The following is a 25,514-nucleotide window of genomic DNA, read 5'->3' on the forward strand; positions in this document are numbered from 1 at the left end:
GTCTTGTATCTATTTTCATTATAATATTTAGCATTTTATAGTGTTGAAGCATAATTTTGCTGAACCTAGCTTTTTTTCGGGTAGTCTAGACTGGCTTATAACCCTAACAACACATATGTCAACAACTTAGGTGAAGAACAGTTTTAGGAGGGGTGTGCAGAGAAATCTTCAATACCCTCATGAGGAGTAACTAATATTTCATGTCTTTCTCACACCTTCTAGGGTGAGAAACACCAACAACACTTGCTGGCAAGGATGCGGGGAAAAGGGAACCCTACTCCACTGCTGGTGCGGCTGCAGGTTGGTACAGCCTCTATTGAAATCAGTATGGAGAACACTCAAACAACTAAAAATCTGCATACCATATGATCCAGCAATAGCACTCCTAGGAATATATCCAAACACCTGTCACACGAGAAACCAACATGCACCCCTATGTTCATAGCAGCATAATCAGTAATTGCAAAAACATGAAAGCAACCGAAATGCCCATCAGCAGAAGACTGGATAAGAAAGCTATGGTTCATCAACTCCATGGAATACTACTCAGCTATTAAAAAAAACAAAATGCAGTTCTTTGTGGCCAAATGTGCTCAACTGGAAACCATAATGCTAAGGGAAATGAGTCAATCCCAAAAGGTTAGATACCACATGTTTGTCTTAATTTAAGATGAAATGATATCAATATGAAAAATAGTACCGGGCCCAGTAGCATGGCCTATAAGCTAAAGTCCTTGCCTTGAATGCCCTGGGATCCCATATGGGCGCTGGTTCTAATCCCAGCAGCTCCACTTCCCATCCAGCTCCTTGCTTGTGGCCTGGGAAAGTAGTCAAGCACAGCCCAAAGCTGTGGGACCCTGCACCCGCGTGGGAGACCCGGAAGAAGTTCCTGGTTCCTGGCTTCGGATTGGCGCAGCACTGGCCGTTGTGTTCACTTGGGGAGTGAATCATCGGACGGAAGATATTCCTCTCTGTCTCTCCTCTCTGTATATCTTACTTTGTAATAAAAATAAATAGATCTTAAAAAAAAAAGAAAAAAAAAAGAAAAATAGCACCTGTAAAATGTAATATTATCTCAACCTCAAACAGCCTATCTCACATGTAATAAGATATTGTGAAATAGCCAACGAACCGAAAATCAATGTGAGTCAGACTGCTTATGATCTACATCAAAGAATTGTAAAACCTAATATACTTTTAATACCCTATGTTATTCCGTAATGGGGCGGGAGAGCGGAGAAATCTTCCATCACCCGAGAACTTACTGTTTGAGAGTTGTGGTTCCCACACAGGACGGCAAGTGGCAGTTACTACAGCAAACATAAGCTAAGAGTATAAGAGAAGAGCTTCAGATTTACGGGTGAAAAAAATGCCAAACAAAGCTAGGAGATGGGGTCAGATAAAAATCACAGATCCTTTTGAGGATATTTAAACTACATACAGTTTAGTAGAGTGTGTATGAGGAAGAATAGAGCTGAGCAGAGGTTAAGAGTTGGGGAGTAGGGAAATTGAACGGCAGAAGGAAGGGATGCAAGAGCCATCTTCAGCATGAATGTGGGCTATCCCACAGGTCTAGAGAAAGTGGAGGAGTTTGCACTCTGTTCAATAGGTGATCAACTCATACCCAGAAGCCAGTCATGATTACTTTCTAAGCCTTGATAATTCATTATCTTGGTTCCACAGATACAATTGTTTTTACGGCCCCATGAATAATACAGCCATTTCAGAAACCTAGCAGTCATGCTTAGGTCAGTGACCTCTTGAATCAAACCATTGCTGGCTCACTCACAACAGGTAGTACCCATACAGGTTTTTAACCTAACCTGTTAGAGCTTACTTTTTGCATGGGGAGCAGGTGGCTGTCTAACACTGCAACGTTAATCAGTAATATTCCAGTTTGGGATTGGAGCTACTAGAGGCCAATGGCTTTACATTTTGTTAATGATTTTTGAAGATGTGTTCAGTCACATAAAGGCAGATACTGAAGGTTTGAGATCCAGTACAAATTTGTGTTAAGGAACCAGCTTTGAGCCACTAAGAAATTTTGTATCATTTGAATGTCAGATAAATATTTAACTTGCAAAGCTTGTTTGCAGGTTAAACACTGTCACTGAAGAGGTAAATATCCATGTCTTTTCATCTCAGTCATTTTTGAGTTCTGAAACAGTACAAGCTAGATTGAATGTCTTTAATCCATTTGGAAAGGTCATGTTGTAAAAGCACTGTCAAGTGAACATTTCTTCTTGGAACCTCATCAGCAGCTACCATCAGAAAGCAACTCAGTACTCCATGTGGAGAAAAAGTGATGACATCCTAGCATTAATATTTGTCAGATTCTTTGATTTTCAGTCATGAGTGGATTCCAAGTTCTTTCTGACCCAAGGTTGTTTATTTTTTTTCAGATTGCTTATCTGATCATTCACGAGGATTTAGAAAGGCAACTACTGTAAACTTTTCTTTAAGTTTGCATTTGATTACCTAGAAATACATCTAGAACACATTTGGTCAATGAATTCGAAATCTGAGTCATCTTATAGGGAACACTAAATCTCATCATCATGATACACTGCTTTGAGGAATCTGGACATTTCACTTTAGGTTTGCACATCACAAACGATCCATTTGGCTAGAAAAAGAGGACAAAATGTATTAACTATTAGGTTTTACCCTTATGTGATCCTCTCCTCACCCCAGAGACTCACAAATTCGTAACTTCGAGAAAACCTCAAAATTCAAGTGTTGTTATCTCACTAAAGACAATGCTCTGTAGACATGTGTTTTTCTGCAGGAAATTTTTGGAAGGCCAGTGACTTCAAAGAACAATGCACTTGGGAGATCTACCAAATTAAGCAAGGCCAGAATTGATCTTAAGTATGACAAGAGCAACTAAATTACCACATCCTAATGAGGAATGGTGCCCTTGGCAAAACAGAGTTCTCAAATGGATTGTAAAATTAACAAAGTGGCTTTGGGCAAAGTGGGGAGTCCAAACATTGAACTATGATTACACATCAAGTTTTTTTTAATTTATCTTGACACACTTGAATCTAAGCAAATAACTTGTTCTTTAATAGCAGCATAAATTATCTAATGGAGGATTTTTCTCAGGATCACTTGTATAAGAAATTTTCACATACCAGTGATATATTTGTAATAAAACTGTCTTTATAGGACACCAAGCACAGCAGTCAGAAGGAATATAGCAATAATGTGAACTTCTCAAAAGGCTGTCTTTGCTTTACATAGCATCAATGCTCCCTCATTTTTTCCCCATTTCCCTCTTCTACTTGTGATGACTTTCAATGACCACTGTTTAGTCTATGACCTTGGGTTTTCCCAGGCTCTGAAAACTCCACAGACAGTTTCATCTAGTGTATTCAAACACATCTTCATGGGGCTCATATAGGTCTATCCCCAAATGTATTGGATTTATCCAGCTATAGTCATGGATAAATGGGATGGGGAAGAGATAAAGTTTTTCAGTCAAGATGTACAACTATTATGGATCCTAGCTTGCTCTTATCCATGCAAACACCATGGGTCATAAATCCCTTCAGAGTGTAACCAGCACATTGACATTGATACTGATTGAGAGAACAAAGAACAAATAGGCCATTAGTTCTATTTACTGGAAGGGAGCTATGTGTTTGTCTGAGGGGAGTGAGGTGGGGTAGTTACAGAGGAGTGGGGATGTATTTTTGTGTGTGGTATTGGAGGTAGTACTTGTTGATAATTTTTATTTTCTCTCTTCCTCTAGGTGAAGTGTCACCGCATAAAATTTAGGAAGTTATTCAAGTCCCTTGTGTCTTTGTGTCACATGTCCATGCCATGCTATATTCTTTATAGTCACACAAGGTCAGTGCCAGGAACTAGTTCTGCCTCCACAGCCTATGCTTTGAGCTCTGAAATGTCGATCTGTGTGGTTTACCAGTGCTCTAGTCCTCTGAAAAAAGCTCTGTGGAAATTTTGAGAAAACTATTTTTTTTCTTTTTTAAAATTTATTTTTAAAAATAATCTTACTTAGTTGATTAGGGTACAAAGGGTCAAGCGCTACAGGAAAGTGGGTAATACCATTGTTTCCACACTAACATCATTTTTTTCCCTGTCTCTGGGGTCAGGGCAGAAACAAAGGGAAAAGCCCCACCCAGCCTCCCACGCATCCCTGGTCCCCCATGTGAGGCATGCTCCGAGGGTCCTGCTCAAGCAGTTTTGATAGTTCAACAGGCCTGAATTGCTGCCAATCTCGCTGTTCCAATCACAATGAAGCCTATTCAGAATCCACTGGCTGACATAGTCTCTTCATGGTTGGGGTTCTGAGATCACCAGTTCAGTTGGAAGGATCTCCAGATTCTTGTGTGAATTTGCCAGTACAGGGTCTGGCACAGTCTGTCGCCCCAATCAGCTTATGCACATCCTGGTGGTTGCAATTGCTAGGTCAGTTCTGTTTCCAGCCCTGTCTTCCACTTGAACCAGTGGGTGTTGTAGTCCAGCTCGATCCTATCCACTTCATACTCGGTCTTCACGCAAACCAGTGGGAGCTGCAGCCTAGTTGGGGCAACTCCCCATAACCCTCACCAGGCCTGCTCCCTAGCCTGGTTCCCATGCATGCCAGTATGTACCGCAGGCTTGTTCAGTCTATCCCACATCCCATTTAGCTCTCATACTTGTCAAAGGGCACTGAAGCCTAGTTCAACCCAACCAACCTACTATCCAGCCCACACACCTACTGGCAGGTGCCTTTCTGTCTAGCCACACCTGCCCTTGTCCTGGTTTCCGTGCTCTCCAGTGGGAGTGGTTACCCAAGAGGGAGGTGCCCACTATCTCCCTACTAGGCCACTCCAACTTCCGGATTATGCACTTTCCAGGTGGTTCTGCAGTTTAACTTAACAGAATTAGCCCCTGTGCCAGCCTCTGCCATCTGATGATGTGGCAAAGCCCAACCAATCCTCACCCACTCTAATTTTTGCTTGCACCAGTTGGACCATTCAGCCCAATTTGGCCTTTCCCCAATCTAGCTCACATGAAGCCCACTAGTATTGCTGCCCTGCCTTGTCTGGTCTGCCCCCATCCCAACTCGTACTCTCCAGTGGGAGTAGTTGTCCAGCAAGGGAGCCCACATTCCCTGTCATTTTTGCCTCCTGCCCCAACCCCAGTTCTCACATGTGCTGTTTGGGCATTACAACCACAACTGGTACGGCTCACCTCAGCTTGGCATTCCTTAATGTCCACTGGTATGTGTTGTGACAGAAACTGGCCTGACCCACACTCTATGCTGGTGCTCAGATTCGCCAGCGGTTGATGTGAACGGATTCAGCCAGGTCTGCCCCCCACCTATGCCATATGTATGATGGTGGGTATCTTCCTCTGGCCTGGTTTTGGTTTTTTCATATTGTGGTTTGGGGTTTTTAGGATATGAAATTACTGCTTAGGGACACCCAAGAAAAAGACCAGTTTTAGTGTAGGTGAGAGATGAATTCTGGGTGTTTCCCAATAACAGGGTCATGGAACTTTCGGGCAAGCATGGGGACTGAGACCTGATGGTTTGGAGGGGAGTGTCCATAAGATTTATTTGGGCCAGACTGATTCACCAACCCACATGGGAATCCTGAGATGGGCTGTTAGGATAGAGCATCAATGACTGCCACACACCATTCCACACCAAAGCTATGGATGGGGGCCTGTCTGGCAGGGCTAGGTACCATTACTTGACTGGGTGGTGGAATAGTGGACTGGTCACATTTGGCAGGGTCAAGACACTAACCAGCAAGTGAGAGAACTTGGTCCGGGAGTAAACTCTGTGGGGCAAGTGTGGGCCCAACCCTGTGGAAATACAAGTCCTGCAGGTTAGCTCGCGAGCTGGGGTGGCAATGGGCTAAACTAGGAGTGACCATGGCACCTGCCAGCACTTATGGGTAAAGGAACCGATGGCAATCTGGGCAGGTCAAGGCAGCACCACCCAAAGGTGCATCTTAAAATAGGATGTGGGGTGGGCCGAGCTACAACTGGAAGGGGGCACCGGGCAGGGCCAAGCAAACTTCAACTCACAAAAAAGGAAAGAAATCAGGATGGAGCACATGTCATTCCGAACTAGGCTCTTACCCCAACTGGTCTTCATGAGGCAGGGATACTACGGCACAGCATTGAAGGCAAAGGCTGAGACAGGTGAGGAGCTAAGCCAACTTGGTCAAAGCACCTACTGGCATGCACACAATCTAGGGCTGGGAATAAAGTTGGTCGGGGAACTGTAAGAGTACACCCTTGCTGGGTTGGGATTCCCATGGGAGGGTGCAGGGGCCAGAGTGGGGGCTGCATTCTGGTCTGGATATGGCTGCAATCTCCCTAGGCAAAAATATGGACTGGGGCTGGGCACACCAAGCTGGGCTAGATGCCAGCACCATCTGGCGCTCTGGAGAACCTAGATCGTAGATGTAGGATGGACTAGCCTGGGTCTCTGCCCCTACTGAGCCATGTGTGAGCAGTGTCTGGGTATGGACAAGCCTTGGCTGGGGTGAAATAGCCAACACCAAGAACTGGAATGGATTGAAGGTCAGCAATGCAGGCTGGCCCATGGAACCACCAGTACATGCAAGAGCTGGCATAGGGAGAGGTTCTATGGAACCACCAGTACATGCAAGACCTGGCATAGGGAGAGGTTCTGAAGGAGGAGCTTGGGAAACTCCTCTGTCAGAACACAGCCCCAACAGGTGAGAAAAAAAGTAGTGTTAAGGACAGCAGGTTTTTTTTTTTTTTTCCTCAAGATGGATAGTAGGAACACATTACTTAGGACATAAAGTGCTCAATGAAAATTTAATAAAAGGATGAATGGGAAGCTTCTAAAGTACAGTGTGTATTAAGAGTCTACCAGCAGAGGTGGAGTCTTGAAGAGAGTGTTCCCATCTTCTTGGATGCAGGCAACTGAAATGATGCTAGATCATGTCCACGTGGCAGAGCCTGCGGAATAGATGTCTGAGAAACAGAAGCACTTCCAGGTTTCAGGAATGAGCTGCCTTTAGTTATTTTGTCAACAGACTACCTGAATTATTCATAGTATTCACCAGAACAAGACTTTATTCAGTTGGGCACTTAAGTGGAACAAAGGCAACCCACCAACAACCTCTGTCCTTACCCTTATTATAAAGTCCGTTTCCCTCTATTTTCTACCTAACCATTCACAGAATATCTTCAGATATTCCCTTCTGAGGCAGTGGGGAAGGGTTATAACCCCTGTTTTCTACTCTTGCTCTTACATTAAGAATGTTCTCGTGATTTTGGAGTACACTGTTGAACTTTTTCAAGTAAGTCTTTTCTTTTATTCCGTGTTACTTGATCCTAATTCACGATCAGTTAAGATATCAGAAAACCCACATACAATATTGGAATGCCTGAATTTGAATTTCAATTCTGGTTCTGCATTTCAGATTCCTATGGGTAAAGACCCTGGCAGGAAGCAGGTGTTGGGTCAATTACTCGAGGTCCGGCCACATATGTGAAAATGCTGGATTAAATTCCCAGCTCCTAGCAAACTGGCCCAGCCCTGTTCATTGGTAAGCAGTCGCGAATTGAACCAGCAGGTAAGAGTTTTCTGTGTCTCTGAAATTTAATAAAGGTACTATTGATACTTTCGAAGAGATCACCAAAGAAATACCAATTTAATCTTTAACAGAGTGCTGTAAATGTGACAGTGCACAGAAAAACCAAGAAACAGACTCACAGACTGTATTCTGTTTCTGAAACTCAGCACCAACTCTAACTTGTGTGATTTTGGGTAAGTTCTTCAGCCTTTCCAAGCCTATATCCATGAAATGTCCATATCCCTAAAATGGGAATCATAATGCACACACTGTAGCCTATTAGAGGCGCTATTTGAAAGTAAGTTCCAGAAAATAAATACTCTGCCATCTGCATGGTTCTCACAGAATTCGTGGTAGAACAAATTACAGTAAATATGTGTTGTATAAAGGAATAAGAAAAGAAAAACATGTGCAACTATGCCTAGCACATCACCAATAACTAATAATTTACATTAAAGTTAATTCACCTCCCCTGAGTAGTGAGTACTCTCATTTAATTAGAGGTTGGGGCTGGGAGTATGTGGTATGCATCAAAATAAATGTGTAATGAATATCACTGGCTGGGGGTGAAAACCTTGAAGACCCACATGACCAGAAAAGTCTTTTCCGTATATACAGGAGGATAATGAAGATGTCATACAGTTGCTTCAGATTAATGAGGGGTCTGGTCCATCCTTTATCTGCCGATCAACTACACTGAAAGTAACAAGGGAGATGTTGCAGGGAGGGACGGAGGCTTGGGATCCCTGGTTGTGATTGTGCTTTCCTTCCCCTCCGGGAAAACTTCCTCATGTGCAATGACAGGCTCTCAAGGCCTTCAGAGCTCCTGGGTAAAACACTTAAACCCCATACACCATCTGTGATCTGTTTTCCATCACAGAGAGAAAAAAGATTTGCTGTCATAAGTTTAGCCCCATGGGAAACAACTATTGCAAACTGGAATTTTGGAAATCTAATTCCATTTAAAACACATTAAGGCTATTTAAAGATATCTTCAGGTAAGTCTTTTGTTGTGTGAGAAATCTTCCTGGAAAGAGGAAAAGGCAATGCTTGGTACATCTACTGTGGAAATCTGGATTAACACAAGTAGAATTTTCTCATCATGAGCTATGGAGAACTCAGCAGTGAAGGGTATGAGGTGCTGCACCACACTACTTCCAGCCAACTAAAGAAAATCACATCCATGTGTCCTTCTACTCAGTGCCCTCTTAAAATCTCTCATCACAGGACAGGGCAGAGAAAGGTTTCCATAAATAGTAGAGATCATACTGCTCTTGGAGTTCAAGCTATCTGAGCAAAGGGAGAGCTTCTTTAAGAAGAGTGCTTTTTAAAAATGGGCACCAGATCAAGGAAGCTGGTTTCCTGGGAGTAACCAATCCCTCGCCACAGGAGAAGCAAGCAAAAAATGTATCCAAGAGATGTGTGGATTGTGCAGGCATCAGCAGTATGAGCTTAACAGTAAGACAGACTTTGGTGTTTACTGGTTATGTGACCTTGGACAAGCCAGTTTTTTTTTTTCTTTGTCTGAATGATGGGGATCATATGATTTCTTCCTGAACAGTGGACTAAATCAAATAGGCCAATATCAATTACATATTTAAACCTAGCACCCTACTGTAATATTGGTAGCCATGGTTATTTTCAATACAATAAATTCAGATAGTAACAAAGAGACATGTTAAATGTTTTAAGGTCATTAACTTGCTTAATTGCAGCAATCATTACTCCATATTAACTGAATGTACATTGAAAGGGAGTATTTAACTGACAGGTCTCTTTCCATTCTAGAATTAAATGTTCTATATATCATTCTGAACAAACTGTTGGTCTTGACCTATTCCTATCTTTCACAACACACCTGTGATACTCCCTAAGACCTTTCCGCATTGAATGACAACTAGGTAAAGTGATTCCATTTATGCTAATCTGTGCAGCTGACACAATATTGCCTAGCTTAGCACTCAGAAACTAACTTCAGTTCTAGCATTTCAGTGCCATTCTGCTGCTTTGTCTAAAGCAGTAATGTTCCCAAGCAAAAGATTAGGGCAGGGCCCAATTAGAATCAGGCTGTAACTATTATATGAGGACCCTGGTGCTTCTGCCCAGTTTAAGTTACACTGACTTCCAATCATGCAATTTATCTTTTGGCAATGCATACATAGGTGCTCAATAAATGTTACCTTTGGTGATAATAAAACAAAAGACAAACTTTCAAAAGCTGAACTATCCAAAAGACCATTGTCTACATTCTTGGCAGCAGCCAGAGAGCTGGTTTTCCCAAGTCAGCAGCCTCTGAGGAGGTTGGCAATGGGCCAGTTCCCAGGGTTGGCGCATTCCTGGTGTCTGGCAAGAGGCCACTGGGACCCTGTTTCCTATTTCCTTCTCTTTATATAGTGACATTTTTCCCTCCACTTCAACCCGTTCAAATCTTTCTCTTCCATTGAAGTAAAAAAAGGGAGCAAGATGGGAAATATTCCCTAGTCCCTTCTCCCAAACCCATCTCCTATGGCTCTGAGTTGGAAATTCTCAAAGCAATTGAAGGCCTAAGACAAAGGAGGGCTCTACAGTCCAGTCCTCCAGGCTGGTTCTACCAAGGCCAGGGCAGAAAGACCCAGCAGGACCTTGGCACAGGAAGTCATTGTCCATTTACTTGAAAGAGTATGAGCACCTCTGGAAGCCTTTGGAATAAAGGCATCTATTATAAATAGATGTTGGCTGAGTTGCAGGGGTGAAAGCAGAAGGCCAAATGTTCCAGAAAAAAATGTAATGTCTCATATATGAAAGTCTGGCATATAGCTCACGAATATGGGACTACTGAGCAACTGGACTAAGAAAGGAAGCCAGGGCTTGTCACATGCAACCTGTGGGGAGTCCCAAGTATTCATTTTTGTCCGGTAACATCATGCATGTGCCATTTGGTTGTTAAACATCATCTCTCTGTGTGTATGTTTGTGTGTGTGTGTGGCAAACATTTTGAAGTATTTTCTGTATACTTCCTTCCATATACAGATAGAAAAAGCTACCAGTTGGAATGGCTGTATCAGCAGGCTCTATATGCTGTACTGTGTGCTCAATGTGTGTTGTAGGTCCTTTCCCTTAATTTTCCCAAAAGCATCCTGAATAACATTATTGCCTCCACCAACAAATAAGAGCTCACAGGCTCAGAAAAAAGCAGATAACATGACCAGGCAGTTTAGAATTCAAATCCAGTTCAGGCCAGTTCTCAAATCAGCCTGCACTTTTTGCACTGTAGAGGCTGTGTAGGTTAGTGGAGTCACAACCTAATTAACCTGTGGCACTGGCATCCCATATTGGCACCACTCTAGGAACCGCTACTCCACTCCCAATGCCAACTCTCTGATTATGGTACAAGAAGGCAACCAAAGATGACGCATGATCCAAGTTTTGGGACCCTTCACCCACGTAGGAGACCTGGAAGAAGCTCTTGGCTCCCAGCTTTGGATCAGTTCATCAGGCCATTGCAGTCATTTGGAGAGTGAACCAGTGCGACAAATACCTTCTCTCTCTCTCTCTCTCTTTCTCTCTCTCTCTCTCTCTCTTTCTCCTTCTCTCCTTTCCTTTCTATTAAAATCTCTCAAGTAAAAAAATGAATAATTTTTAAATGGATGCTCTGCACACAAAAAACTCAGCACTCATTTTTCTTATTGAAGCTACCCCTACTGCTTATCCTTTTGCCTGAATGAACTGTAACATTTCTGCAATTATAATAACTTTCATTTGCATAGGTTCCTATACTATCCACAAAAATCCCTTGCTCTTTATTTCACTTAACCTTCCCAGCAACCTCACCATGAAGGACAGAGAGATTTAGAAACATTAAGAAACTTGCTGATGGCCACGAAACTACTAGTGGACTCATCTATCTCCAAATTCATGAAAAGGGTTTAGATTTCTAATGCAACGATCAATTCTTTAGATTATCCTTCTTGTGTCCCAGTATCACATGATACATTCATATTCCTGGACTAGATATTTTCATCAGGACCCTTGAAGATAAAACCATGCCACTTTCTACCTGGAATTTGTCTTGTGATAGTGTCACTGGTCAAATTCAAAGACATTGGCTGTAAACCAATATATAAAAACCCTTGTCAAATAATGTATCTACAAATGAACTAGCTACTAAGTTTTTTTTGGTGTAAATATTTGAGAAGAGAAGGATTTTGTTGGTGGAGTACTGTGTACTGTGCATTATAACATAGGATGACTTTGCTGACTTCACAGCCCTTCCACATGCACTACCTGCTCTGCTCTGGACTCTGCTTCACATGCCACTTTCCTTCTGGATTCCAATTTGGTGCAGCCAAAGGATACGCAAGTAGTAGACTTGAGAGTGATGGTGAAGTGTTTGTGTCCTGGTCTCCTGGCAGCTGGGCCCACATTGTGACCATAAGCCTCAATCCAAGATGACATTTCTTGCCAGGGATTTTGTGCTTAGAATCACAACTTTCTAGAGCCACTTTCTAGACACCTCTCAGTAATGGCTTCTTCCCTTTCTAGCCTCAGGGAGCTGCACTATCATCTTACTATGTTCCCATTTCCTGGCACCCCTTTATAAAGAGGCTGTTTATTCAAGCCCCCTCCATCACCTGGCTTGTGCATGCCATCTGTTTCCTTCCAGAATCTCAGCAAATGCAATGAATCGGGAAACAAGACTGTTGATCCACAGTTTTGTAGACAAAGCTGGAAAGCTATTCATATTCTACGAAGATGAGATATGTTCACTCCTTTCAACCTGGATCTTTTCCTCTTACTTCCTCCTTACTACCCACAACAAATAGACATGAAGTCAGATATTTCTCAGGGAGCTAGCAAATATGACTCAGAAGATCTCCAAAGAGCTACTTACTCTCCTTCCCTCCCCCAAAATTCAAATAGTTCTCTCCCATGCCTAGCACCCCAGTTACAAGGCCTCCTGGGGAGGAAGGAACAACAGTGCCCACCCTCATCCAGCCTACTTAAATTGTGCCATAAAGGAGCTGATTCTCAGGAATGTGCCCAGCCATGTAGAATGACTCTGCTAGACCTTATGGCCACTCCAGCTTCCAAATTGGGGGCCTCTGAAAAACAGCTCTTCCTTAAAAAACAACAACAAAAATAGTCCCTGAGCTTACTTATCTGCCAGGCCTGACAGATGGATCCCAGAATTTATTAGACCAAATGATTTTATTTTCCTTTCTGTGCATGAGAGCAGTCAATGCACTAATTGTATTAGGAAATCTACCAGGCTGAAGGCAACTGCTTGAAAGTAAGCACCAAAAAGGTGCTGAAAGACGGAAGGCAGGAAAACCTCTGAGGCACCTTCGGAAACGGACAATTACTATCCATTAAGCTTAGCTAAAGAACTGAAATTTATGAGGAGGAAACATCTCATATATGCTTGGAATGTAAAGAAACCAGAAAGGCTACTGTTTAGGCATGTAGAGAGTTGCTCAGACAAGTGAGAATGCATGCTAGGAGAGAACTGTAAAATTAGGACATGAAAGGAGAAGACTGCGGCAATGCATCTGGTGTTAAATGAAGCATTCTAATACAATGGCTCCTAGATTTCCTCTCCAAATATTAATTAAAATTGGGATGGAGATGAGGGTTGTGACAAAACTGGCAGGGAGATCATAAATACTGGCTAGGCTGAGCCAATGTAATGCAACATAAAACAATGAGAAATGTTGCCTCATTCATGGCCAGGAACTTTGTGGATGTCTAATAAGTATTAATTAGTAATAATGAACCATAGTACAGGGTGGTAAATTAGTGTAAGATTGGTTACTGGAATGCCCATCTCTGTGTTTGTATACATGCATATATATATATATGTGTGTGTGTATATACATACATGTATATATTTGGCACAACACACACTGATGAATGAATGGGAAGAAAACTAGTGAAAATTGTTTAGCTGGTTGATACATTATGCCTTGTACCAGGAGAAATGAGTACAAGAATTTTAATAGAAGAGTAGAAGATTAGGGATGGGGCATGAAGGGAGATAGAAGAAAGTTAAAATCATAATACAGAATTACAGCAGAGGCCCAGTGCCTTACAGTTATACAGATAAGCCCAGTGCCTTGATGTTTTAAGGCATTATTGCTTTCTCAACAATATTTTGCTCTAGGGAACTCAGGGACACCATAGATCAAATCTAGACCAATATTCTAAAGGGACATATAATAACCCTCATGTTTGGGATAAGCCTTCTCTGATCAATATAGCTGGAGGGCAAATCCCATCAGTCTTGATTTGCAACACTGTACACTTGCTGGTTATATCTATCTATCTATCTATCTATCTATCTATCTATCTATCTATCTACATATATGTAACGGGTGGAGATATATATATATATATATATATATATATATATATATATATATATATATATATCACCAGAAGGTGCTCAATTCCTTTGCTGATCATTGAGAAAGTTGAGAAAAGAAAACATGCAAATATTAGCGAGCATTCAGCTGCCCACTGGCTTTGGGGACCAGCTTCTAAGAAGATCGATGAAAGTTCCATCCATTGTTATGGACAAAGCACCAGAGGCTCTGCCATGGGAATGAGCCTAGGCTGCCAGTGCCAGAGCATGACTTAGACAACTCAGTTGCTATGGAAACTTACATAATCTGATGTGTTCCATTATCAAAAGATAATGAAACACCAGGAGAATGATAAGCAAATCTTGGGCCCCTAAGAAAACATGACATATGTCAAGTAAATACTTCTGCTTATCACTACTTAATTCTGCTGTAGAGGCGATATTATTTCATCATCTGTCAATACCCTAATATTTGCAAAGGTGTGCTCAGTTCCTATTTTTATTTGGTACTCACAAAGACCCTGATGATACACAGAATCCTATCAGATAACACTGTAGGCAGCAGCTGATAACAAGTGTTGGAGACAGAAATGGCCTAAGTGTCTGCTGTGTGGCTGTAGTCAGGGAATCCACCATGGATAGATGCTCTGAAGAGCACGAATGGCCAGTGAGGCTCCTTAGTCATTGTTGAATAATAGAGAGCTTCGAGAATCTTATTATACCTACTACAAACTCATTTCCCAGAAAAGTACATAACCAAAAATTTAATATTAAATAATTTCAGAGAATTCAAAATCCTGGAAATCTTTCAAGAAATTTCTCCAGTCAAGCACTTATGAACTTAAGAGGGTCTAGGACATCATGCTGAGACTATTGATTATAAAATAAACTAAGACAACAAAACAAAAAGCAAGCAAACTAAAAAAAACCTGTTACACACAAATACTAGAAGCATCTTTGGGAATTGGCTGAACAGTGCAGCATCTTCCTCTTCAAGTCAACACAACATTATCCAGTGCCTTCCTTCTCCATTGTGTCCTGTGTTACCTGCTAATGTGCACTTTGTTCATAAACAGCTACTCAATAGTAATTTCATTCATTCATTCATTTCGCTGAGCAGTTCTTCTGTTTTAGGAGTCAAGGATACAAATGTGAATAGTACACAGCCCATGTCCTTAAGGATGCTATGGTCTTGTCCATGCAGGGTTGATTTTTCTCCCCCATGAGAATCTGGTCATGTCTTATGATTATTTGCATTTCACAGCTGAAGAAGAGGTGCTACAGGCATCCAATGGGAAGAGGGCCTGTGTTCTGACAGACTTCCTACAATGCACAGGACAGCCTCCATGACAAAGAATTGCTAAAACCAAAATGTCAACAATGTCAAAACTGACAAAACCCTGCTGGAAAAGAAACAGGCCTAGGACACCGTGGTAAATGTAGTGATAAAGCAGTTCAGTCAAGAGCATTTTCCTAACCCTCTGGAAGATGTGCATACTGAGGTAATCTGGGCTTCTCCCTTTGATTTTCCCCTGACCCCAGATACAGGAAAAAAAAAGACAATATCAGTGTGGAAACAATGGTCTTACCCACTTTTCTGTAGCCCTTGACCCTTTGTACCCCAATCAACTATGTAAAATTATCAAAAAAAAAAAAAAAGAAAAGAAAAGAAGGGGAGAAAAGAAAGAATCATTCACAGGGAATCATAATATCAATGAATGAGAAGATCACAGGTCTTTGGTGACATCAAGTACCAGTACAGGGGAGGGAAATGGCCTTTCTTAAGAAATCTCTTCATAGGAAATTCTATTAACTCTCTACCCACTTGCATCAGTCAACAGCCAGCCAAAGTAATATGGAGCCAATGGATAGGATCCTCACCCATGTTGCTGTACATCAGTGGACAGTGATACACTGAAGGATCCTCATCCATGTAACTGTATTCCAGTGGGCACTGATATATTGGATGTGTCCCATCTCTCACCAGTTCCTCCATACTCTCATTTTAGTAAATACTTCTACCATAAGAATGGGCTCTGGTAAAGCAAAGAAACACTGCTAGGATACACCACCCAAGTCAGATTTGCCTGGGTCTCAGTCCTAACTCTACTTTCCTGCTTGTTTCCTCGCATTGTGACCATGGGAGGCAGCAGATGATAGCTCATGTACTTAGGTACCTTCCAGCCACATGGGAGATCTGGGCTGAGTTCAAGCTTTCTGCTTTTGAATTGGCTCACTCCTGGATGTTTTAAGCATTTGGGGATGAACCAGTGAATGGAAGAGTTGTCTCCCTCCCTCTCTCTCTCTCTCTCTCTAAGTAAATTTAAATAAAATTAATTCATTCAAATAAAATTTAGAGATCCATAATATATATACACTCACCATCACCAGCACTCATGGATAAAGCCCTGAGGAAATTGGTTAATTTATTAAGTTTCAAATGTCTCAATTGCAAGATTGGGATAATTAATTAGAATTCCTGCCTTAAAGGGGCTATTATAAGTGCTAAATGACAATTTCCATATAAAACATTAAGCACAGTACCTTGCACATTCTAAGCCTCAATAAACTGCATCTACCACTATTAAGAAAGGAAAGCCTTCCTGGTGTGGAGGTAATAAACGATTTGCAAACCAACCTTATTGACATGTCTGCTAAAGTAACTTTGATGTTGGAATACACCCATCCCTATTGCCAGACACTCTGTGTCCACTACCTGGACATAGTGTGCTTCAGCTCCCCATGTTGTTCCACACTCAGACTCTGTCTTTAACACCGTACAGGTGCAAATCTTTCACCCTCACTCCCAGAATCGTGGTGAGTTCCTGGCATTTTTCTGCTGTTCCAGAGCCTCTTCAGTTCTCTTAGCACCCAGATCTTACAGGTAGTGTCTTGCTGGCCCAACCTACCATATCTGCCCCAAATACATTAGTGGCACCCTGAGATCTGCATTGCTGGAAGGTACGTGGGCAGAGCATTTCTCTGTAATTTCTCAAGGAAGCATGATGGGTAGAGCTAAACTGGAGTAGGTGGGTAAATAAATACATACTCAAAGGGCTTGATACATTTCCAGTTATTCCATTGCTCCCTTCTGGGAGAAACAGTCAAATATTCACCATAACATTATCAAAAAGTTGCTAACCTAGGCCACAATTAGTTTATTCTCCACTTATTATTTTTGTTTGTTCGTTTGCTTTTCCCTAAAAAATGATTTTGTGCATTCGCAGATATCATGGCATCTCTAACACCTGTTTCCAGGCCATGTTCCCTTTTCTTAGTACATCCAGGAGGTAACAGAGAGAATATCTCTCATAAAGGTAAAAGCAGTTAGGGGAACTAAAAATTCCCTTACTGTTCTCTGTTCCTCTGGAAAAATCTCACATCAATTCTGGTGTCAGAGAACAAAATTCTGGCTTCCCAAAGAACAACTGTGCATTTTCCCATTGGACAGTGTCTTACATGGGCTTCCATCAGAATTGTTCCAGGGATCTGTTATCTGAGTAGCTGGAAATATTCACAGAAGCCTGGTATCTTATGTTCTGTGCAGCCTCTCCACTGTGCAGTGTCTAACAACAGTTCTATAAGATTCAAGTGTCAATCATGCTTGAAGCAATGCAAAATGAAGATTCTTTTTTCCCCTCAGTACAATCATGTACCCCGTGCCGCCATTTCAGTTGGCAATGAACTGCAAATTTAAGAGTGATCCCATAAGGTTATTAATGCAGCAGAAAAATTGCCATCACCTAATGATGCAGCCAGGGTTAATGTTGCAATGCAATTAGCTACACATGTGCAGATCATGCCATCAACAAATCTACTGTGTTGCCAGCAGCTTAAAATCACAGCAATATGATTTGCCTACAATGCTAATAATAAAAAATTACATTCCTGGTTAATGTATTTGCTGTGTACACTTGTTAACATTATTTTAGAGCAGGGACTCTCTACTTAACAGTTTACTCTGAAACAGGATGCTGTGTTGTGCTGGCAGAGCAATCTCACATCTGGTGTTTACCGTGTCTCATGACTGCATTAAGAGGCCACGCCAGTGATTGACATTGGCCATCCAGGTTTGTACAAGTACATTCTGTAATGTTTGTACAATGGCTGAATTTCCCAATGACACATTTCTCTGACTGTATCTTTGTCATTACATGACATGTGACTGCAATTACAGGCTCTAGACTGCACTGAGCAACAAAAACAAATATCTCTATTTTCACTTAGAAAAAAAATCTCAGGGAATCTGGTTATCTTTTGTGTCCAAATATTTAGCAAATGTTTTCTATCATGCTCATTCTTGCCACAGGGTATATATACTTCTGCATAACATCCTAACCCTGTTCCCATGCCTGACTCGTGAACTGCATGGACGAAGGGTAAATACACACCACACCCAGGAAGAGTAAGCCTGAACTTTCCAATTTCCCATTGCTTTTCTGTATGCAGTCTTTGAAATATCCTGCCTGCTGCATTACCTTGTAAATAAAGCTTTATTAGAACACTGTCACACATATGTGTTCCTGTATCATCCATGGCTGTCTTCTGCTACAGTACTGGAACTAAGTGGCTGCAACCTTCGTGCAGCCTGCAAAGTTGAAATGTTGACTCCTTGGATCTTTACAGTGAGAGCTTTCTGACCTTTTTGTAACATTACTTCTCCTTTCTACATAAAGGAAATAGCTGAAGATAAATCTGCAGAGGTGTGAAGTCAATATGAGGAAGCAGCTTCCTTGGAAGAAACAATCAGCAATGACCTGAATTGTCAGCAGAGGGTACAGAATGGTGTCCTCGGGTGGCCTTTCTTCTCTCATAACCCAGTCCTTGATGACCAAGTTCTTTTCATTGCTTCAAAGCACAGCTCCAACCACAGATCCCACATAGCACCTCCGCATTTCTTCCCATAGTGATCTCCACTGCTATTACTGTGGTTTCCACATTACCCATCTCCAGTTTCTGCTCTTTCCCACTTAGGCAATGATCCTCCACGCAAGCACACCTCTTTGCTTCAACCATAGGATATCCTGCAGTAAACAGGTAATGCATGCAAATCTTCTACCCCTGAGACTTTGACATAATTTGGGTAGAGCAAACCATAAAGAGATGGGCCAGCAGCATCCAATAGCCATTACTATGAAGTTAGAAGGAGCATAAAGAGAGAGGAGGTGCCAGACAGAGTGGAGATGATGGCTGTAGGAAGGACTTGTCCAGATAAAACTGCAGTCTTAGGTGGAAGAACCCAATCCCTGAGGTTGCAAGGAGAGAGCAAGAAAACAAACACTGGGTCCTTTGATCCACTGACTCCTCACAGACCAAATCCAGTCAGAGGCTACAAGGAATGTGATTCTTTCCCCATGTTCTATGTAGTTCATTGTCAAGGCAGCACAGTCACGTAGAAAAGGATGCAGAGTAAATATGGAAGGGAAAATGGGAAGTAGTAGGTTTTCAAGACCACTTGCTCTTGCATTCAGTCACGGTTTGTGGTAGAGGACTTGATGACTATGATGATTCGGATGTAAATGTCCAGGAAGCTGAATGATAGCACTAGACATGTATAGCTCAATTTCTGTCCCTGTGAGTCAATGAAAACCATACTGAGATCCAAGTCTAGACTCTAGTGTACTCAACATTTTGTCTTCATTTAGTGGGGGTGAAGAAAACAGGGGTACTAAGAGGGAATTGGGAAATTATACTCAAAGCAAAGGAAAAAAAACATTTCCTCTAAATTGCAAGATAATTCTTGTTGAAGATATGTGAGCAGCTATGAATGATAATTCACTCCCCAGCAGAATGTTATCACGGCTACAAGTGTCAAACAGCAATACAAGCAGCCTAGGAATGATTCTTGCCAACAAAAAAGCACAGTGTGAAATGCTGACTTTTTCCGATCAAAAAGCATCCTGGGGAGGACTAAAGAGTTTTGGGTCAAGAAGAGGCCTCGATTTCTGGGGAGATTTTTATTGTTATCAGAGGGAAGACTGTACTTGTCATGAATATACAGCTACTTGACACACTCCTGCTGATGAAGGCAAACTTGCAGTCACTTGTCTTGCTCTGCAGGCGTCCGTCGCCTCAACCCCCCCACCACCACATTGAAACACATTTCTCATTTCTGTTTCACTTACCCGACATTTTCTCCTTAAAATGAGTAATTTATAAAGTACAAAATCTCCAACATCAAAGAATAAATGATTGTTATCATGGCATACATGCATTCTCTCTCTCCTTCCTTTATCTTCTCCTCCTCCCTTTCCCTCTCTTTTTCTCTCTATCCCTACTTCCTCTTCCATAGCTCTCCAAGCTCTCTTCCTTGCCATGTCATCAAAACAAAGTTGTGCCCAAACATCACAAACTCAGGTCCCTGAGCTGGAGTACTTTTGCAAATTTTTAGCTGAGAGTTTTTTATCCTTAGGTTTCTCCAGTCCCTAAATGCGAAGGGTGTTGCAAAGAAGCTATAATTTCTGCTCAACACTTCATGGTTTGATTATGTAAAATAAAAGTACAATGAAGTTAATAGTTCCTTATTCTTACACTCCATTATGAGGAATTTTTCCTATAAAATCTAAAAGTGGAAATTACCTCTGGGCCTGCTAACTCTCAAAAATATAGGCGAGAATGATTGCTGTGATGAAATTTCAAGACTTAAACATTTAATATGCTCCTATTTCTTCTACTCAGATTCCCAAAAGGACATGTCTTCCTGGCATACTGCATAATGAAACAGAAAGTGACAGGCAGCAGACCTGTATTCCACTCTTGTTTTAGCTGCATTTTCTCACCTGCAGAAGTTAACCTCTCTGGGCCTTCACTCTTCTTCCTGCATAACCCATTCATGCTTGGTATTCAACGATAGAAAAATTGAAGGCGAATAAAACAACATGCCTTGGGAATGAAGGGTATGATGTGATGCCAGATGTATTGTTGTCGCTCTCTTTCTCAGCAGTCCTTATCTGGTATGATTTTTGTCATCTCCTGGCCTGGATATCTGTGTGGCTTCATCATGGAGTTAGGAGCAATGGCTTTGGTTCATGTCCTCTGCAGTCCATCCACCACACGGACCTTATCTTCTGTGCAGCTCTCTTCTTGATACTCACGGTAGTTAAATCAAGACAGTTGCAACTAATTTCACTTCCAAAGAATTGACTCTTGCCATCACTACCACAGCAGCAGCATTGTATGCGAGGAGAGAACAAAATGCTAAACCTAATGGTAAAAATGAAGTCCCACTCCCTAGGCGGTAAAATACTCAAGAACACCCCCAAGCAAAAAGTCATAGAAGAAAGCCCTATTTTTCAGGACTTTCAAAATCTGTTCATGTACATGTAATGCTTAAATGATGTCCAGGATACAGAAAATTCCCTTGATCACAGTATAGATTTTTTAATATCATCTCAGGGGATGTCAAGCAACATTTTCTCATTTTCACAGTCTTCTATTCCAGTATGTTAGGATCAGACTCACATTTCCCTACCCACCTCCACACACACAGTCACTGTCAGAATAGAGCCACAGGACAGGAGCAGGCTTGTATCCCAACCCTAAAGACCCCCAGATCCTCACCAAGGACTATCAGTACGAGCACCGAGGACTACATCCCAACTGCCAAGGAGACCACGGGGAATTGGAGTGCCTTCAGAGGCCAAGAACTCTGAGGTCACCCACCACCATCTGGAGCTTCCACAGGGGATGGAAGAAATCCAAACTCTGCTGTGCAGGAACCAGTGTCATCGGAACGACAACCAGGAGCCCTGAGCGGTCCGCAGAAACAGAAGAATAATAAACTTCCTTCGGGACTAGGGAGGGGAGCTTTCTCTGGTCCTTGCCTAGTTCCGGCTCTGGGTCCCCACCCTCTCTCGCAGTGACCATCAGGATCGCTCCAGAAACCCCTCAAAACAAACAAACATACAAACAAACAAACAAACAAACAAAACCTAGAATAGACAGACAGACAACAACAAGGAAAACTTAGAATCAGACAGGAAATGGTCAGCGTGGATTTACTCATACCTCACTAGGTGGGGCACAAAGATTAGTTACTCCTCACTGGGGTATTGGGGATTTCTCTGCACACCCCTCCTAAAAATGTTCTGCACCTAAACTGTTGACACATGTCTTGTTAGAGTTATAAGCCAGTTCAGACCACCCAAAAAGCAACTAAATTCAGCAAAATCATGCTTCAACACTATAAACAGCTAAATACTAAAATGAAAATAGACATGAGACAGCTGAATAGCAATCTATAGCCACTTTAAGGTGTATAGAACCCAGTAGTATAAAAACCAAAATTGAAATGTCAATGAAGAAGTCACAGGATGTGGTTGAGAACCTGCATTTTCCTATCAACATATTGGTTAATCAATACCATGTCAATTAATTCCATAATGTTGTAAATTGTTGTAGATATTATGTTGGGGCTTTTAATTGATAGGGATGATACTCTGCTGGCTCTACCTTCAGACCAGAGATGGTCTCCCCAAGAAACCATTGAACTTACCAGGACAATAAGATGCTGGACTTTATGCTTGGTAAATACTTCCAATGAAAGAATCTCAACTGAATTTGAACTGTGGTAATGCAACAAGGTGGAGGAATCCACCATGGGGGGAGGGTTAGGGTAGGGGTGAGGGGAATCCCAGTGCCTATAAGGCTGTGTCACATAATGCAATGTAATTAATAAAAATACAGAAATTAATTAATTTAAAAAAAGAATAGCGCCACAGCCACAAGTCGATAGGAATGCAAGTTTGACACTGGCTTTCAGCTAGCATTGGTGCCATGGCGCAATTTTACTTATATCCATATTCAAACTATCTCTAGATAAAATTCAAACATGGACAAGCTTTTATTGTGACTGTTCCCTCTCTTGTTTGGAGCTATTCCACAGCCCTGTGGAATGTTGTCTGGTCCTGTTCTCCACCCATGCTATGTCCTGCCCCAAGTCCAGAATTCCGAGCACTATGGTCTGTACCCTGCATCTTCCTGTTTAGCAATTCCCTCAATGCTTTCTGCTCATCCAGCTGACACTTGGCAATAATCCCAGGCCTTTTATTAATGAGTGCTACTATGAATTATTGAGAAATAACAACTTAGCATGTCTGCCAATGGTAGGTATTTGCAAATTAATTGAGATCTAAAGCAGAAATCCATGGCTTCGTGGATCAAAAGACAAGGATGATACTTCTGAGTTCAAAGAACATTCCTTGAACTGTTCGCATTGCCTCCTATGGCTGTCTCTGTCTCTCTGCTAGGTCTGAGGCGGAAGTGTTCTGCAAAGACAGGGCTGAAAAATAATTTTTATCTCAAGAATCCTTAGAAGTTGAAATGGAGGAGCCATCTAAGCATAAACACACACACACACACACACACACATACCCCAACAGACACACAACTGTTTTCACCACATTTGCCACATTTTCTCCCCCTGGATATAGCATGATCTAGAGATCATCTACTCTATAGAGAACTTAAAACACCAGAACAATCTTCAGTGTCAGGAGGTATTCCAGTCAAGGCAGATCCCACACAGATGTGGACACTGATTCAGAATGACAAGGGGAGACTTTGACACATAATCTTAGTGCAATCCTTTCTCAATTCCCATAAGCTCATATCTATAAACAGCTTGTGATATAAAGCCCCAGCTGTTAGGTGTTGAATAGCTAATCCATATACAACCAGACAGCACCCGTATCTTCAGAGTTTGGAAGCTGTAACTGATAAATAAACCCATCAAATCATTTGGACACCTATTCTGTACCAGTCTCTGGGCCAAATATTCAGTATATGAATGAATAAAGCACTGTCCTCCAAAACATGCAAAAATGAATAAAGCTAATTCTGTTTCAGGAGATGAGCAAAAGAGAAAAGAGTGACCTGCCTGGTTTGAATTCTTGGTCTGTTCACACGCATTGCAGAATGGAAAAGGTGACCCACACATTAGCTCCGCAGCTGGGAAACAAAGCCAGCCTTCTGAAATCAGTGACTAACTCTGTATACTCCTAATCAGATTCTTACATTCAAAAAGCAAACCAATCCTGGTTGTTAAGAATGATGTTGTTCACCATTAAAGCTCTTAGCAAGTTCACGGACAGCTAAATCAATTTACATACCTGAAAAGATCCCAGTTTCTTGGCTCTTCTGTATTTGAAGCTATATTAGATTGTTTCTCAACTTGCTCCCAAAGTTAAGGTAAATTGGTGCTGAAAAAACTACTCGTGTATATAGGCTTGGCATTTGGCATGAGTTATATAGTAGTGTTTTTGTATAGGCTAAAGTCCACTTGAGCTGGATTTAATGTAATTATACATAATGTTGACAGATTGTGACATTTGCCTATAAAGACACTATACAAACATTCTAATAATTTGCTAGATTTTGACTTTGTAAAAAATAAATGAAGCAAAATCCCAAAGGATGTTGCTAATGGGGTAACTGCAATACAGGTTTCAAAAGCACCAGATTCAGGAAATAATAGTCAAAGAATAATGCACTTTTAAGCCAAAACATATAGAGTGGTAAATGAATATTTAGTACTTACCACAAGACTGCTGTCTAGAGACAGCCTTTTTCCAAAGTCCCTTTTCTCAAGCTGCCTCTTTCCATCCATGGGTGAAGTTATTTATTTTCCTTTGTGATTTATAAGAATTCCCCGTCTATTTCCAGGATCACTGCAAAAAGTGAAAATGTGTTTTACTATCCAAGAGCATAGTGTTTAGACCCTTGCTTTTTAACTTTGTAATGAAAAACAAGTGCTGAAACAAACAAAAATACCCAGACCCAATCATGACTATAGAACTGGACTCTGTCAGTTCCAAAGACCTCTTTGGGTTTGCAAACACTAGAGTTGTCTTTATGGAGGCCCCTGTGTTTTTAGAGGTTTTGCTAATGGAGTTGGGGAATGGGTTTGCAGGTTGAATCAGCAGACTGTGGAAAAAAGCAAACAGTCCGTTTCATGCCACACTTGCTCCACACCCATCTTCTACCAGCCAGAATCATTCTGTTCCTGTGCACATAGAAGCTGTCTGCAAATTCCACGAGATCAATCTGACAAAACCACCCTCCATAACTAAGAGTTATTGAGTCCAAAGCTCAATGAGGAGAAACTTAAACATGAACATGATGGTCAATATTTAATTTAGAAATATGTAATTTTTAAATATCTGAGAAACATTGTGAGAGACATTCCTTTGGGGACAAACTGACTTGCAAGGAACAGAAGATGATGTCATTATTGCCAATGGTTATTTACAGAACTCATTGCATTTTACCATATCAGATATAGTTCATCCCTGCCTTCCATTGAGATTGTTTGTTCAAGAATGATTAAATATGCAGGTCAATAAAGATGTGTATATATTAAGTGCTAGCTTCCAATTTCCAGCAAAATATAAAAAACTTGAAATAGAAAAAATGAGTTTGAGCTGAGGATTTTTTACCCATTAGTTAAAAAGCTCATTTATCCTCTCTAAAGCCCAATTTTTTCCCAATTACTATAAAATAAAAATGAAAATGAAATGATGTATGCAGTTGATCTAAAGGCAATAAATTATAATATATATGCAAGTTAAAATTACCCATAAATTACATTTTAAAATAATTGACCC

General features: G+C 41.4%; 1 protein-coding gene across 2 annotated transcripts in view; it reads right to left on the bottom strand.

Moving 5' to 3' along the window:
* Nucleotides 1–24,580, bottom strand: part of NCKAP5 (NCK associated protein 5) — an 845,136-nt gene extending 820,556 nt beyond the window's left edge. For both annotated transcript variants that reach the window (XM_058664409.1, XM_058664408.1), the window contains exon 1: nucleotides 24,449–24,580. In XM_058664409.1, the coding sequence (XP_058520392.1) occupies nucleotides 24,449–24,517 (69 nt within the window). In that variant the 5' untranslated portion in view covers nucleotides 24,518–24,580. The remainder of the gene's footprint in view (nucleotides 1–24,448) is intronic.
* Between the last annotated feature and the right edge of the window lie 934 nt (nucleotides 24,581–25,514).

The sequence above is a fragment of the Ochotona princeps genome, chromosome 5 (genome assembly GCF_030435755.1).
Source record: "Ochotona princeps isolate mOchPri1 chromosome 5, mOchPri1.hap1, whole genome shotgun sequence".
In the NCBI taxonomy this organism is placed as follows: domain Eukaryota; kingdom Metazoa; phylum Chordata; class Mammalia; order Lagomorpha; family Ochotonidae; genus Ochotona; species Ochotona princeps.